Source organism: Lithobates pipiens, unplaced genomic scaffold (genome assembly GCF_037356315.1).
Source record: "Lithobates pipiens isolate NorthernLeopardFrog02 unplaced genomic scaffold, aLitPip1_a1.2 Scaffold_18, whole genome shotgun sequence".
Taxonomy (NCBI): domain Eukaryota; kingdom Metazoa; phylum Chordata; class Amphibia; order Anura; family Ranidae; genus Lithobates; species Lithobates pipiens.
In genome coordinates this window covers 420219538-420235775 of record NW_027507758.1, presented here as the reverse complement: position 1 = coordinate 420235775, position 16238 = coordinate 420219538, and the positions used below count along the sequence as shown (strand labels likewise).

Sequence of the window (16238 nt, the reverse complement as noted above, 5' to 3'; positions counted from 1 at the left end):
ATCCTGATTTCTGTTACTGACCTGGCTTGTTTTCTGATTAATCTGTGGTCCTTCTCTGTCTGTCCATCTGCTTCTGTACTGACCCCAACTCATTCTCTGACTATGATGCCTGTCTGTTGCTGTTTAAACCTCACTGCCCATGAGTTGCTGACCCAGTCTGTTTCTGGCTCTGTCTCTGCCTGCCGAATTGGTGTCGCCTTGCCCAGCTGTTGCTGACCCTTGCCTGTTGCCAACCTCTCCTTATCTGTGACACTAAGCTCCTATAACCTCTAATCTTGTTGACAGTAGTGATGGCCGAACGGTTCGCCCGGCGGTCGTTTCGCGGCGAATTTCCGACATTCGCGGTCCGCACGTTCGAACGCCTTTTTCCGTCGTTCGCCGCGGCGGACTTACGTGTTTAATGTATACAAGAACTTTAACCTTTGGTGACACGTTTATCATGTGATACAGGACAGCCAATTGAGACATGACAGCACATGGACACTTGTACATTCCCCCTAACCTATAAATACACCCGATCCGGTGGCCATTTTACATTCTTTCTTCTGTTACGATAGGGACAGGTTCCTGTGTGGAGTAGGGAGAGATAAACCACTAGCTATTTGGTACACAAAAGTTCTTTTCAGGACTGGTATAGGTGTTAGGTGTTGATAGGTTTGCTGTGCTGCTGATTCTTGCAGCAGCCTGAGTGTCTTTTGTTAGTTTAGAGAAAGGGAAAGGACGGTGTATGCTACAGGGACAGCCAGATTAGTCTTTCATCATCATCATCATCATCATCATCATTAGCTGTTACTATCAAGGTCCACAAAAGAGCTGTTCCAGTAACCACTAATCGTTCTCTTTTTTTGCCAATTTGTATAGGGACAGGAAGGAAGCAGTGTTGTCAGGCAGTGAGGGTAATTTTAAAGACTTGCTGTTATTATTAGTTCCACAAAGGTTCTTTTCAGGACTGGTATCAGTGGTACAGTAATAGGCTTGTACATGTATAATATTCTTTCTTCCAAATATAGAAAGGATATTATACTTGACTGCTGCCCTTCTGCTGCAGTCTGCTAAACATTCACAACTCACTTGTTCCACAAAAGTTCTTATAAGGACTGGTAACTTGGTATAGGGTGCTACGGTACATAGGCTTGAGTGCGGTACAGTCTGCTGTTCTGTAAGGACCGCTATCGGTCCACAATAGATAGGGTTGACGTGCACCACTGCTGACCGCTGCCCTATACTGCAGCAGTCCTTCAGCGGTATAGGGACTGACGTACAGTCTGCTAATCACTAACACACAACCTGCTTGTTCCACAAAAGTTCTTATAAGGACTGGTAACTTGGTATAGGGTGCTACGGTACATAGGCTTGAGTGCGGTACAGTCTGCTGTTCTGTAAGGACCGCTATCGGTCCACAATAGATAGGGTTGACGTGCACCACTGCTGACCGCTGCCCTATACTGCAGCAGTCCTTCAGCGGTATAGGGACTGACGTACAGTCTGCTAAACACTAATACACAACCTGCTTGGTCCACAAAAGTTCTTATAAGGACTGGTAACTTGGTATAGGGTGCTACGGTACATAGGCTTGAGTGCGGTACAGTCTGCTGTTCTGTAAGGACCGCTATCGGTCCACAATAGATAGGGTTGACGTGCACCACTGCTGACCGCTGCCCTATACTGCAGCAGTCCTTCAGCGGTATAGGGACTGACGTACAGTCTGCTAAACACTAATACACAACCTGCTTGGTCCACAAAAGTTCTTATAAGGACTGGTAACTTGGTATAGGGTGCTACGGTACATAGGCTTGAGTGCGGTACAGTCTGCTGTTCTGTAAGGACCGCTATCGGTCCACAATAGATAGGGTTGACGTGCACCACTGCTGACCGCTCACCTATACTGCAGCAGTCCTTCAGCGGTATAGGGACTGACGTACAGTCTGCTAATCACTAACACACAACCTGCTTGTTCCACAAAAGTTCTTATAAGGACTGGTAACTTGGTATAGGGTGCTACGGTACATAGGCTTGAGTGCGGTACAGTCTGCTGTTCTGTAAGGACCGCTATCGGTCCACAATAGATAGGGTTGACGTGCACCACTGCTGACCGCTGCCCTATACTGCAGCAGTCCTTCAGCGGTATAGGGACTGACGTACAGTCTGCTAATCACTAACACACAACCTGCTTGTTCCACAAAAGTTCTTATAAGGACTGGTAACTTGGTATAGGGTGCTACGGTACATAGGCTTGAGTGCGGTACAGTCTGCTGTTCTGTAAGGACCGCTATCGGTCCACAATAGATAGGGTTGACGTGCACCACTGCTGACCGCTGCCCTATACTGCAGCAGTCCTTCAGCGGTATAGGGACTGACGTACAGTCTGCTAAACACTAATACACAACCTGCTTGGTCCACAAAAGTTCTTATAAGGACTGGTAACTTGGTATAGGGTGCTACGGTACATAGGCTTGAGTGCGGTACAGTCTGCTGTTCTGTAAGGACCGCTATAGGTCCACAATAGATAGGGTTGACGTGCACCACTGCTGACCGCTCACCTATACTGCAGCAGTCCTTCAGCGGTATAGGGACTGACGTACAGTCTGCTAATCACTAACACACAACCTGCTTGTTCCACAAAAGTTCTTATAAGGACTGGTAACTTGGTATAGGGTGCTACGGTACATAGGCTTGAGTGCGGTACAGTCTGCTGTTCTGTAAGGACCGCTATCGGTCCACAATAGATAGGGTTGACGTGCACCACTGCTGACCGCTGCCCTATACTGCAGCAGTCCTTCAGCGGTATAGGGACTGACGTACAGTCTGCTAATCACTAACACACAACCTGCTTGTTCCACAAAAGTTCTTATAAGGACTGGTAACTTGGTATAGGGTGCTACGGTACATAGGCTTGAGTGCGGTACAGTCTGCTGTTCTGTAAGGACCGCTATCGGTCCACAATAGATAGGGTTGACGTGCACCACTGCTGACCGCTGCCCTATACTGCAGCAGTCCTTCAGCGGTATAGGGACTGACGTACAGTCTGCTAAACACTAATACACAACCTGCTTGGTCCACAAAAGTTCTTATAAGGACTGGTAACTTGGTATAGGGTGCTACGGTACATAGGCTTGAGTGCGGTACAGTCTGCTGTTCTGTAAGGACCGCTATCGGTCCACAATAGATAGGGTTGACGTGCACCACTGCTGACCGCTGCCCTATACTGCAGCAGTCCTTCAGCGGTATAGGGACTGACGTACAGTCTGCTAATCACTAACACACAACCTGCTTGTTCCACAAAAGTTCTTATAAGGACTGGTAACTTGGTATAGGGTGCTACGGTACATAGGCTTGAGTGCGGTACAGTCTGCTGTTCTGTAAGGACCGCTATCGGTCCACAATAGATAGGGTTGACGTGCACCACTGCTGACCGCTGCCCTATACTGCAGCAGTCCTTCAGCGGTATAGGGACTGACGTACAGTCTGCTAAACACTAATACACAACCTGCTTGGTCCACAAAAGTTCTTATAAGGACTGGTAACTTGGTATAGGGTGCTACGGTACATAGGCTTGAGTGCGGTACAGTCTGCTGTTCTGTAAGGACCGCTATAGGTCCACAATAGATAGGGTTGACGTGCACCACTGCTGACCGCTCACCTATACTGCAGCAGTCCTTCAGCGGTATAGGGACTGACGTACAGTCTGCTAATCACTAACACACAACCTGCTTGTTCCACAAAAGTTCTTATAAGGACTGGTAACTTGGTATAGGGTGCTACGGTACATAGGCTTGAGTGCGGTACAGTCTGCTGTTCTGTAAGGACCGCTATCGGTCCACAATAGATAGGGTTGACGTGCACCACTGCTGACCGCTGCCCTATACTGCAGCAGTCCTTCAGCGGTATAGGGACTGACGTACAGTCTGCTAATCACTAACACACAACCTGCTTGTTCCACAAAAGTTCTTATAAGGACTGGTAACTTGGTATAGGGTGCTACGGTACATAGGCTTGAGTGCGGTACAGTCTGCTGTTCTGTAAGGACCGCTATAGGTCCACAATAGATAGGGTTGACGTGCACCACTGCTGACCGCTCACCTATACTGCAGCAGTCCTTCAGCGGTATAGGGACTAAGAGTTTTGTCACAGGGTCATTTAAAAAATGACATGCAGAGGAAGAGGCAGGCCCTTCCGCAGGGGTGGTAGGGGTAGGGCAGGAGCAACAGGCTTGAGCCAAAGTGGGAAGTTGCAGAAGGTGCGTTCAATTACTTTAAAGGATGCACCAGACTTGGTTGAGTGGCTCGCTCAGCCTTACTCTTCTGCACCCTCCTCATCCTCTCGATCTGCACCCTCTTCTTCACTCTCTGCTATGTGCACCCCCAAAGACACTACCACCAACAACACGACCACCACCACCACCACCACATACCTTCCGCTTGAGTCACTGGAATTATTTTCCGATCCATATCAAGAGGACATTTCTGATGCGCAGCCACTCTTGGTATTGGATCAGGAAGAGGAGGTAGCAACAAGCGCTACTCAGCAGTCTGACGCCAGTACCCAGATCAGCCCAAGGAGGAGGTTGGTCCCCGGTGTTGCTGCCTACTCCGAGATCTCTACTTATAGCGGTGGGGAAGGTGACGTTGATGATGACGTGTCTAGTGATGTCACGTGGGTGCCCACAAGAGAGGAAGAGGAGGGGAGTTCAGAGGGAGATATGGACCAGCAGATAGGGAGGAGAAGCAGCAATGACTTACATTGCACAGCAGGGACAAAGCAGACTGCAAATGTATCAGGAGCGAGTCATCGACCATGTACGGTCACATCTGGCGCTCCCAGGACACCGGCACATGGCTCCGCAGTGTGGGCTTTTTTTAACGTGTCCGCTGCTGACAATAGCGTTGCCATCTGCAATCTTTGCAGTCAACGCGTTAGTCGCGGTAAGCCCAATACTCACCTAGGGACGACCGCCTTAAGAAGGCACATGAGCAGCCATCACCGAGCCCAGTGGGAGCAACGGAACACACAAAGCCACACTGCAGGCTCTCACCGTCCAGCCTCGTCTTCTACTTCTCCTTCTCCTCTCTCCTCACAATTGTCCTCCACTCCACCTTCCATCACGCCAAGCTCACATTTTTCTGCAAAAAGGCAGGCTTCCGTGGGCCTAATGTTTGAGCGTAAAAAAATGATGATGCCGGATAACCCTCTTGCCCAACGGTTGGCGGCTGGCTTGTCAGAACTCATAGCCCGCCAACTACTGCCATATAAACTGGTGGACTCGGAGGCCTTTCGCAAATTTGTGGCCATTGGAACACCACAATGGAAGGTCCCAGGAAGGAAGTATTTCTCAGAGAAGGGCATCCCAGAGCTATATGGCCATGTTCAGCGGCAAGTGAATGTATCTCTGGCACACAGTGTCGGTGCCAAGATACATCTGACCACAGACACGTGGTCTAGCAAACACGGGCAGGGAAGGTATATCAGTTTTACTGCCCACTGGGTGAACCTTCTGACGGCCGTCAAGCATGTAACCCGTGGCACCCGTGTAGATTTGGTTTTACCGCCACGGATTGCATGCAGGCCTGACTCTTCTTCTCCTCCTCCTACTCCATCCTCCTCCCTCTCCTCCTCAGCTGCCTCCTCCTTTTCCGCTGCTAGCGTCTCTTCCACTGCACCGCCCAAGCTCCCCAGAACCTATTCCACATGCCAGGTGAGACGTTGCCATGCCGTGCTGCGTCTGTTGTGCCTGGAAGCAAAGAGCCACACTGGCCCGGCACTCCTTTCAGCTTTGCGTTCACAGGCAGATGAGTGGCTAACACCGCTCAATTTGACAGTTGGTAAAGTGGTGTGTGACAACGGTGCCAATCTGCTTAGCGCATTGAAACAGGGCAAAATCACGCACGTGCCGTGCATGGCACACGTCTTAAACTTGGTCGTGCAGCGATTCCTTGTCAAATACCCTGGGGTCCAGGACATCTTGCGGCAGGCAAGGAAAATCTCGGCCCATTTCAGAAGATCTTACACGGCCATGGCTCGCCTTGCTGACATTCAGCGGCGACACCATCTGCCGGTCAGACGTCTTATTTGCGATTGCCCGACGCGATGGAACTCAACCTTCTATATGCTTGATAGGCTGCTCCAGCAGAAACGTGCAGTTAACGTCTACCTGTATGAACTCTGCGAAAGAAACGGTTCTGGGGAGCTGGGTTTTTTTTCACCGCGCCAGTGGCTGCTCATGCGCGACACATGCAGACTTCTGCGGCCATTTGAGGAGATCACCAAACTGGTCAGTCGCAGCCATGGCGCCATCAGTGACATGGTACCTTATGCCTTCTTTCTGGAGCGTGCATTGCGTCGTGTCATTGATCAGGCTGTGGAGGAGCAGGAGCGGGAAGATGAGGAAGTCGCAATGCTGGATGAATTCCCAGGGGGGGCTACTCTATCTGAGACAAGTCAACAACAGGAGTCTGATGAGGAGTCAGAGGAGGATGGTGCCGGGGCGGATGAGCAGGAGCAAGAAGAGCATGCTTTAAACCTTTCTGGGATCCCTGTTGTGCGTGGATGGGGAGAGGAGAATGAAGAGGACGACATTATCCTGGATGATGAGCAGGAGCCAGGCCACCACACCGCTTCCACTTTAGTGCAAATGGGGGCCTTCATGCTCCAGTGTTTTAATAGGGACCCCCGTATAAAAAGCATGAGGGTCAAGGACCAGTACTGGGTGGCAACGTACTTAGACCCCCGGTACAAACACAAAATGGCGGAAATGTTACCGCCGTCGCAGAGGGCTGTCAGAATGCAGCACTTCCAGGCCTTGCTTCGAGAAATGCTGCATTCTGCTTTTGCGTGCGCTGGCAGAGGAGCAATTCCCACTCCCAGAGAAGGATTTGCGGGTACCAATCCAACAGCGCCTGCAAGAAGAGGCCGGTTTGAAGATGTGTTGGTGACTTCGGATATGAGGTCATTCTTTCAGCCGACCCATCGACAGGTGTCATCCGGATCCAGCATCAGGGAACGCCTAGACCGTCAGGTGTCCGACTACATTGGGTTAACGGCCGATGTGGACGCTCTGAGGAGTGATGAACCCCTAGACTACTGGGTGGGCAGGCTTGACCTCTGGCCAGAGCTTGCCCAATTTGCAATCGAACTGTTGGCTTGCCCCTCATCCAGTGTCCTGTCCGAAAGGACGTTCAGCGCAGCAGGGGGGATTGTGACCGATAAGCGTACTCGCCTAGCTCACCACAGTGTTAACTACCTCACATTTCTAAAAATGAATGAGGCATGGATCTCGGAGGAATTCAACACATGTGACCAGTAGACCATGTATATGTCTATAAACTATTTTTTTAATCAAGCACACAGACCTTCTTAATTCATTTGGATCACTTCCTTGACCCAAAAAAGCACACCGTACTATATGCCCCTACCCTCCTCTTTGAAGAGGTTGAGCGGTGTCATATTTCTACTGGGGCTGCTTATGATATCCCTGTGCTGTGCTGACTTCCTCCTGGGGGTTCTTATTATGAAGGGATCACACTATCCCTGTGCTGTGCTGACTTCCTCCTGGGGGTTCTTATTATGAGGGGATCACACCATCCCTGTGCTGTGCTGACTTCCTCCTGGGGCTGCTTACGGTGCTGCTGTCAGTGCTGTATGTCACGGTGCTGCTGTCAGCGCTGTATGTCACGGTGCTGCTGTCAGCGCTGTATGTCACGGTGCTGCTGTCAGCGCTGTATGTCACGGTGCTGCTGTCAGCGCTGTATGTCACGGTGCTGCTGTCAGCGCTGTATGTCACGGTGCTGCTGTCAGCGCTGTATGTCACGGTGCTGCTGTCAGCGCTGTATGTCACGGTGCTGCTGTCAGCGCTGTATGTCACGGTGCTGCTGTCAGCGCTGTATGTCACGGTGCTGCTGTCAGCGCTGTATGTCACGGTGCTGCTGTCAGTGCTCTGTATTACGGTGCTGCTGTCAGATGCCTCTATCACGGTGCATGTGTCATTCCGGTATGTCACGCTGCTGGTGATCATCTCCTGCACCCTCTTCTTTGCCTACCCTGGTCCCTGACCTTCCCTCTCCTCCATTGCCTTCATTAGCTCCATAGTCCTGAATTGTTAGAACAATTTCCCAAATAAAATAAAAATGCTTGTAGTTATCGATCCCAAATTCACCTCATACATGTATTATGTCATTGTCCAGATGGTGGGACTACGTTTTACCCCCTAATAATTACCACGTGGCCGCAAATTCGACATGAAGGTTTGCAAAGTTCGCCTCCCATTGAAGTCAATGGGGCCCGCGGCGAACGTTCTGTTTCGCGAACGTTTGGGTCCGTTCGCATTTCGCGTTCGCGAAACGTCCCGTCGGAAGTTCGTCCATCACTAGTTGACAGCACTCAAGTTCCAGTGACATCACTGTCCTATGGCACCCGTGCCACTGTGTTGTCCCTGTCTTCCCACCCAGGGGTACTTGAACTGGAGAAATAAAAATGCCCCCCTTGTCATCTCAGGCTCCCCATCTAGATATGTGACTATCTCTCTGCACCTGGGTTTTGTAAGTCTTAAATAGCCCACTTAGCACCACAGCGTTTGCATGCCATGAGATTCCTGCATGGACAAGCTTGTGGGCAGACCCACGTTTATGCACAATTCTATGATCGAAACTATGCACATGCGCAGGTGCCCATGCTAAAATTCGGTTTTGTGGGCTGGGTTGATCTTCCTCACATGCTTATTTACTTTAAGTTATAGCTCAAGTATAGGTTTACTTTAACACTCTATATGACTGCAGTGATATCTTCAATCAAGCCAGTTGTGTTGCAAATGCAATGGTAACTTGTAATCCAGGACTGTGCTATTCACATTCGTCATGGTAACGACTAGCGAACGAGGCATTGAGATCTGTGCCTTTGTGGAGGCATGCACAGAAATGCCTAGGCTATTTTTAAGTAAAGTCCACACTGCATGAGAACATAGCAGCTAACATGATTGTATTGATAGCCAGTGTTACACAAGATAGCCTGAGCTGAGTCCTGCTGGCGTGTGAGAAAGATGAACTGAGTTCAGTCTGTTTTGTTCAACGTCAAATGTCAATAGTCACAGATGCTATGTTTTTGCATAGTGCTGATTTTACCCAACATAAGAGCCGGAATTTCAGCTAAAAACAAAAATCCAGGCGCAGAGACCAGAGGCCAAGTGAAAAGTCTAAAAGAAAAATTAAATGTAGTTGTGGCCGCTGCTGTCCAAAACTTTTATGCCCTGTACAAAAGTTTTCCCATCGGAATAAACTCCTGGAGGTTTTTCTGACGGAATTCCGCTCAAGCTGTCTTGCATACACACGGTCACACCAAATTCTGACTGACCAAGAACGCGGTGACGTACAACACGTACAACGGCACTATAAAAAAGGAAGTTCAATAGCCGCTGTGCCAACCTTTGGGCTCCTTCTGCTAATCTCGTGTTTATCTCATGTTAGTAGAAGTTTGGTGAGAGATGATTCGTGCTTTTCAGATCGTTTTACTGCTGTTCAGTTTCATTTTTTCAATAATCCAAAAAAAGGAGATCTTGATGAAATAAAAAAAAGATGACTATAAAAAATAATTCTAAACATTATTATGGAGATCTGGCTTTAAAAAAAATAAGATTATTCATGAGATCACAAGAAATAATAAAGAAATAGGTTTGTCAGAACTCTGTGAATATCGGCAGCAAAACATCATTATTCTAGCATTATAAAGAAAAGAATGCGCTGCATTAAAAGACCACAGAATTTGTAGTATGAGGAGTGCTTCCGTCTCGTACTTGCTTCAGAGCATGCGTCGTTTTTGGCCAGTCGGAACAGCATACAGAAGAGCGGTTTTCCCGATAGGAATTTATTCCGTCTGAAAAATATAGAACATGTTCTCTTTTTAGGTCCATCTGAATTTTTGACGTAAAAAGTCAGATGGGGCATACACACGGTCGGAATATACGATGAAAAGCTCCCATCTGACTTTCTGTTGGAAATTCCAACTGTGTGTACATGGTATTAAACAAATGAGGACAGAAGATATAATCAAAGGGGTGAACAGCGCCAATCAGCAGACCTAAATAAGACCTTCAGAGGCAAAGTAAAAACTTTTTATTATTGTTAATAAAATGTTCACCAAGGCATACAGCAGTCAATTGATGGTCACTTGGATTAAAAAACTGACAGTACCTGGAGGCTGGAGCCGCATGGATGGCACAGGGGCTTATGGAAACCCAGCACAAAGCTGTTGGACAAAGAACACAGGAGTGCCGCTGGTGGGGGGCCCATCCAGGACCGTGGGGCCAGGGGTCCGATGAAGGGGGAACCAAACTGCAGGAACTGTTGGGGCCAGTATACAGCGGCCGCTCACACGGTGTACAAAGCCCAGAAGTGATGTCACAGCCTGGCGGAAGTCATCCATAGGAATCCGAAGAGTATGGGCAAACCCTGCTGCTGGGGCCAATTAGGAACTGCCAATGCCAAGGGAGCAAAGATTCACACATCGCCGACTGGAGACACTACATGTTTCGGGGAAACGCCCTTTCTTCAGCACCCACCTCCTCTCTGACAATAACTATATCGGCATGTTGGGAGAAACACCATGCCCAGATGTTCCACCCTCTTCTCAAGCTAAAGTTTGGCAGCAACAGAAGGATGTCTTGTCTTCGCTGTAAAAGACAGACAGAGCTACCATAATGAAGGGAAGCCATGGGAACTTTTGTCACTTTCTGGTTATTTGTAGGGCTTTTGCACATGGTCTGCATGAGCCCCTTCTGCATAACTACAGCCGTAATTCCTCCACCCTGGCAACCCAGGTACAGCGTACAAAATTTTCTATTTTTTTTAAACCGTTTGTATGTTGTTCTCATGTTTATGATAGCACTGCCATAGATATGAGTATAGCGGCACATATCATTCATGATGATGACAGGCCTTGTGCAAAATCCCTTATTGCTCTACTGGTTAAGTAATTGTTCTATATTTGTATTACCGGTACTTAAAATTGTTAAAATTAAAGTCTGTTAAAAATTAACAGAACAAATGTTTTTCTTTTAACTATATGTATCCTTCAGCTACCTATATAGTCATATGCAGGGTGTGTAGTTCTGGATGAGATTTGTCCAGACCAACTGTAATCAATGCTTTACCTAGTATTGCACATCAGATTCATTACATGATATGTGTCCCAAATGCACCATATCTGAGTTTAATCATCTTTTAGATATGAGAGCTGTTGTTATACCAAGCTGCTAGTGTAAACTGAATGACAAATGTCTCGGCACAGGTCATTTGAGCTGAGAAGAGGCAGCGAGATGATCAGGAATACAGTTTGAAATTTGTTTTCTTATGTGTACCAAGATATTTATGTGCAAATGTCAAAGTGAAGGTGTTTTTTTTTTTTTTTTTTTTTGACCAATTGTGGTTTATTGTTGTTTCCCCAAATATTTTATGTGTTTTGAATGTAGTTGGAATTTAATTTACTAGTACCGCTGTACAATTTCGTATACAAAATGACCTCCTTTTTGTTTGTTTTTTTGCAGGTGAAGAATTTTCTCTGCTAAAAGATCTCTCCAGCATGATGACAGCCCAAGAAAGACATTATGTGCTCAGCATTGCAAACTCCTTATATTTACAGAATGGATTTCATATCAGTGACAAGTTCATCCAGTTAATGAAAAAATACTTCAAAGCAGAAGTAGAAAATGTAGACTTCAGTCAAGGTTCAGCTGTAGCAATTCACATCAATGAGTGGGTGGAAAATCACACTAATAGTATGTTATCAGCCTCCATAGAGTATTTGGGGCATTTTTTTTTCATTACATAGTTTCCAGCAATATTTTCATCCACTTGTCAGTGTAAAGTTTGTAATGTTTTGTTGGATGTTTTCTTTTCCGTCTAGCAAGAGATGAGCAGTATGTTTTAGGGGTTACACAATTTTTTATTATTTTTTACTTTTTAATACAAGGCCAGCACCCATCGGTTTCATAAAATTCTCTTTTGCATATACAGTATGACGATATGAGATTTGCTTCTTAGCAAAAATGTGTAAGAAGCAATCATGACCAATCACATACAAACCTGAACTGGTCAGCACAGGGCAATTTACAAAGCAAGCTTGCTAGGAGATATATATATATATATATATATATATATATATATATATATATATATATATATATATATATATATATATATATATATACATACATACATACATACATACATACATACATACATACATACATCATGTGTATATATAAAATATGAAAATTTAAATGACCATTTTCAGTTCAGTGAGTTTGAGAATTAGTCATATGGCTAAGATAAAGATCCCAAGACCTGTTTCAAAGGCGTTTTGATGGGTAAATGCAGGATGATTTTTGACATCAGTTTGAGATGCCTCTAAGATCATTTAGGCTTGCCATACATTATAAAATGTTTTTGTACAATTTGTTCTTTAGATTTACCAGAACCATATAGTATATGTTCAGATCTAAACACTTTTCAATTTGTATGCAATCAGATCGGCCCCTGCACTACATAGTTGAAAGTAAATCTAAATAAAATTGAATAAGAAAATTGTATAATGTATGGCCAGCCTTAGGCCGGCCATCGACGGTGCAAATTTCCTGTAACCACGGGTTTGTACAATTCCCGCATCAACGCAGACAGTGCTGACTGGGGAATCCCTCCTGCCGAGACATTGTATTACCGATCTTAGTGAGTCTACATAACAGCCAGTAAGTTAGCATTTTCAGAAGGAAGGCAGCAGTTGCAGCCTCCATGTTTCAGCATGGCATATATGTTTTGTAACCATTTCCCACCCGCCAGCCGTCATGTGATGTCCTTGATTTTGTGCGGGTGTTTCTGAATGTTGCTTGGAGCTACAGGCATCATTCAGATATTTGTCTTTTTCAGCCGGCGATTCCCTACACCATAAGAATGATCATAGCAGCCGGTCAGCCGACTGCCGCTGCCCGATGCTTCTACCGACTCACCACTGCCATTGGTGAGTCGGAGAACAGATCCACCGTCCCCAGATGTTTACCATAGAGATTTCCGGCAGACCAGATGGGAGGCCGGAGGCTATGTTATGACGTCACGCACAGCCTCTGCATTCAAACAAATGGCGCTGCCTCAGCTGGGAAGCTGAGATCGTTATTTATTTATTTTTTTCTTTTATTTCAGATGTCCCAGCCTAGAGGTGAGATTTGGGGTCTTATTGATCCCATATCTCGCTGTAAAGAGGACCGATCATGCCATATTCCTATTACAATGGATGTTTACATTCCTTGTAATAGGAATAAAAGTGATCAAAAATTATAATTTAAGTGCTCCTGTCCACGTGTGCTTGCACGAAGAATCAAATGCACACGTAAGTCCCACCCACAGATGAAAACTGTGTTCAAACCACACATGTGAGGTGTCACCGCGAACGTTGGAGCAAGAGCAATAATTCTAGCTCTAGACCTCCTCTGTAACTCAAAATATGTAACCAGTTAAAAATTTTAAAGTGTCGCCTATGGGGATTTTTAAGTACCGAAGTTTGGTGCCATCCCGTGAGCGTGTGCAATTTTAAAACATGACATGTTAGGTATCTATTTACTCAGCGTAACTTCTTCTTTTACATTATGCTAAAAATTGGGCTAACTTTACAGTTTTTTTTTTTTTTTTTTTTTTAAGCATGAAACTTGCGCAAATATCTTGTGAGATAAAAAGTTGCTATGACCGCCATTGTATTCTCTAGGGTCTCTGCTAAAAAAATATATATATGTTTGGGGATTCTATGTAATTTTCTATTTAAAAAATGTATGATTTTTACATGTAGGAAAGAAATGTCAGAATTGGCTTGGTTGGCAAGTGGTTAAACCATCAAGAACCACACTTATGATATTGCATTCCTCTTTGTCCTGATAGTTGGGTACAACTGAGTACCGGTTGAAAATGTTAACACAAAATCACTTGCTGTGGGCCAGGGTAGTAAGCGTAGTGAGTCTACACAAAAGCCAGTAAGTTGGCATTTTCAGGAAGTCAGCATTTTGTAGCCTTCATATTTCTCTCAAGACCCTTTTTACAGCATATACATTGGAACCTCTATTTGTGGCTTTGCTTTATCATCATCTTGCACCATACCTAGCCTAAAAATAATAAACGGGGACAAAGTTAATTAACAAAAAATAAAAATGAATTGCCCCTAACATACCTTCATTATGAAGCCATACTAAGAAACCTAAATAGTTTCAGCAATTTTTTGTAGAAAAACAAGCCACGAATACATCTACGATCTACTTACCTGCGTTTTTTGTTTTCAACCAAAATTACAGCTTACAGAGCAAAGGCATCTGCTCAGTGAACTCTGATATGTCAATGCTGTGAGTCAACATCCTCCCCTATTCCAATTATGCCATTGACCTTGGTTCTATTACAACCTGTCTGACAAACCATTAACAACGACAAAGCGGAAATGTATTGATCCCAATAAATCAGAAGAAAGACCCTGAAAATTATCATAAATTGTGCACTGCTGAACAGTTCTTGAGACCTGGTTAAACCTATCCTGAATATAGGCATATGTATATAAAAGTGCTAATTACAGTCCTGACAGAATATTCAACTTTCCTTGTAAACACAGTAAACAGAATGATAAAAGGAAATGTGACAAACTGTTTGCCCATTGTGTTCCACAGGTCTCTGCAAAGAAAGCATTAGAGTTTATTAGGAGTATATTTATATGAAAAAAATTGCAGAGCTATTTGTCTTGTAAAACTGAATGTACATTTGTTCTGTGTGACTGGGGCAAAATCTAATTGTATTAGGCTATTATCTTTATACTCTTCTAGTTAAATGTTCTAATTCATACAGAATATAAGTAATCGGGAAGATACTGCAGTATAGCCACTAGATGGAGATCATGATCATAGCAAGAAAGTACTCATTTGCTATAATGATTTGTTCCATCTATTGGCCATATTGTGGTATTTTCCTGGTTTTGCTTGGTTATGTATGAATGAGACAGTACAGTAGAATGGCATAATAACGTTCATTTTTACCTTTTGCACAGAACAGATGTACATGCACTTTACAGGATTAATAGCTCTGCTATTATTATTTTTTATAGATAGAATGTGTATGTATGTATGTATATATATGTGTGTGTATGTGTGTGTGTGTATATATATATATATATATATATATATATATATATATATATATATATATATATATATATATATATATATATATATATATATATATATTATATATGTGTGTATGTATGTGTATGTACATGTATTGCTTCCAGCCCCTAAACAGTCTTGCTCATCTGCATTCAGTCCTATGGAGTGTTTAATAGGTTTAGACAAGCATCTGTGTGGTGCCGAATAGCAGTTCAGCTGATCTATCATTGAATCAGGAACATGTGAGCTTAATCCTTGCTGCAACAATATAAGTCTAAGCCCTTGTACACACGGTCGGACATTCCGACAACAAAATCCATCGGATTTTGTCCCGAAACTTGTGTTGCATACACACGGTCGGACAAAGTTGCCGGAAAATCCGATCGTACGTAATGTGATTACGTTATTTCGTTACGACGGGACTACGTTCAGGCTAGTAGCCAATAGCTTTGGTCTAGGAATTTGATTTGAGCATGTGTGGCACTTTGTCCAATCGGAATTCTCTACACACAATCGGACAAAGTCCGATCGGATCATGTTGTCGGAAAGTTTTATAGCCCAGCTCTAAAACTTTGTCTGTCGGATATTCCGATGGAAACAGTCCGATGGAGCCCACAGACAGTCGGATTATCCGACAACACGGTCCGTTCGGACATTTTCCGTCGGAATGTCCGACCGTGTGTACAAAGGCTAACAGCACTAAAGGTGCTGCTGCACTTTAACCACTTCCCGACCAGCGCACGACTATGTACGTCGACAGAATGGCACGGGCAGGCATATTGGCGTACAGGTACGTCCAATATTCAATGCCGCCCTGCCCGCGCTGGTCGGGACCCCCGTGAGTCCGGCCTCAAACGCCGTGGGCATCCCCGCGATCGTCTCACGGAGCGGCCGAATGGAAGAAATGCTGTGTAAACAACATTTCTCCATTCTGCCTAGCAACTAGTGACGCTGATCTCTGCTCCATGTGATTGGAGCAGAGATCAGTGTTCACTAAATGAAAGCCCAACCCCCCCACAGTTAGTAACACACCCCTAGGAACACTTAACCCCTACACTGCCACCCACTGGTTAAC

General features: G+C 45.2%; 1 protein-coding gene across 1 annotated transcript in view; it reads left to right on the top strand.

Moving 5' to 3' along the window:
• Positions 1–16238, top strand: part of SERPINI1 (serpin family I member 1) — a 132388-nt gene that overhangs the window by 62973 nt on the left and 53177 nt on the right. Inside the window, exon 3 of the mRNA XM_077488029.1 lies at positions 11528–11758. Within this exon, the coding sequence (XP_077344155.1) occupies positions 11528–11758 (231 nt within the window). The remainder of the gene's footprint in view (positions 1–11527; positions 11759–16238) is intronic.